General features: G+C 45.8%; 1 protein-coding gene across 1 annotated transcript; it reads right to left on the bottom strand.

Moving 5' to 3' along the window:
• Nucleotides 1–208: 208 nt before the first annotated feature.
• On the bottom strand, nucleotides 209–1276 carry LOC144111930 (uncharacterized; the record flags this gene model as incomplete). Its single annotated transcript, XM_077645015.1, has 1 exon — nucleotides 209–1276. A coding segment is annotated over one exon (1068 nt), but the record flags the coding sequence as incomplete, so codon positions are not given.
• Between the last annotated feature and the right edge of the window lie 234 nt (nucleotides 1277–1510).

Raw genomic sequence — 1510 nt, 5'->3', positions numbered from 1 at the left:
GTCACACACACATGAGCACTTGCTGTTCTATCACAGTGTGTGTACTCGTAGTGCAGACACACTGGAAGTAGTCGAAAACATAAGTACACACTATGAAACTATATGCAATGATTGTCAGCATGGTCACACACACATGAGCATTTGCTGTTCCATCACAGCATGTCTGTATTCATGTTTTCTCACAGCACCGCACTTTCGTGGAAGAGAGTTATGAAGCACTTCTGCGCTGAGAATTCTGAATGATAGGGGTTTGCAGATTAACTAAAGCAGAGCACACCACCACCACTTTATCTATGGTTGCGAGGTTCTTGTCGCCAGTCCTCTTCACGAAGTTCAAAGGCAGCACAGTCTGGAAAATTCTGAAAACTTTCAATCTTCGTATCGCCCTTTCAACATGGATGCGCACGCTAGAGACTTTCCTAGACGTTGTGACCTCAGCACCAGGTAGCTGGGCACGATTCTTAGTCAGTGATGGCATGAGAAGTGTTGCACCTCGTGCAGCAAACATCTCACCGCATCTAAATCCTCGGTCAACAAGAAAAACATCCCCTTCCTTGACCTTGTCTAGGAGACCACTGCGTAGAGTAATCTCCTTGTCAGGCGTCCTGCCTCCCCATGCTTTTGATACGAAAGTTATTGCTCCTGAAGGTGATATTACAACTAGTATTTTTACTGTATTATGGTGTTTGTAATGAGAATATGTCTGGCTCCTTGCTGTCATTAATATCGGCCTTTGTATGAATACTTCGGTACAATCAATGATGCCAGTTACACCATCAAAAAAAGGGTCCTGAAACGCCGCTGGCCGATTAGCTTGAAGTGTCTGTCGGGAAGGCCAGATTATCCACTTTGTCATGTTTGCAGCAAGAACATCAAGCCAAGCATGAAAAATTGAACTGACAGTGCCATTTGAGATGCCAAATCGGCATGACAAATCTTGGGTAAGGAGACCCAAACGAAGTCTCATGAGTACCATGATGAGTTGTGTTTCTGCATCAAGCCATGTGGCACATGACGGCTTCCATGCTGACAGCAAAAACTGCAGGAAAGCAGTGAACATGGCTGTGGACACAAACCCTGTGTAAAACTTTACTGTTTTGGCTGACTGCATTACCACTTCTTTGGTTATAATAGCATGGTTTGTATGCTTGTTTTCAAGTTCAGCAGCCTTTTGCTTAGCTGCTGAACACTCTTCCTCCAGAGAGGCCAAACGCTGCTTAAGCCTGCCATTCTCTTCAATAAGATGGGATATATTCTGCATGCTGAGATCAGTTTCTGTTTCCATGTGGCAATTCTCTACCACGGAAACGGTTGCAGTCGCAGATAGTGCAGTATCATCCGCGTCTTGTCCTGCGCCAGTCGTGTTGAGCCCACAGTCAAGCACACTTGGCCCAGGATTACATGCAGCAGGTCTGGATGCTTCCTTCAATCCATCCTTTCGAGCAGCGCGTTGGAACCTAGAAATTTTCTGGGCCACATTTCCCGAGGCACGATAAGGAAATATGGAGGG

This window comes from Amblyomma americanum, unplaced genomic scaffold (assembly GCF_052857255.1).
Source record: "Amblyomma americanum isolate KBUSLIRL-KWMA unplaced genomic scaffold, ASM5285725v1 scaffold_18, whole genome shotgun sequence".
NCBI lineage: Eukaryota > Metazoa > Arthropoda > Arachnida > Ixodida > Ixodidae > Amblyomma > Amblyomma americanum.
The sequence above is the reverse complement of the archived record's forward strand: the minus strand, read 5'-3'. Positions and strand labels throughout refer to the sequence as shown.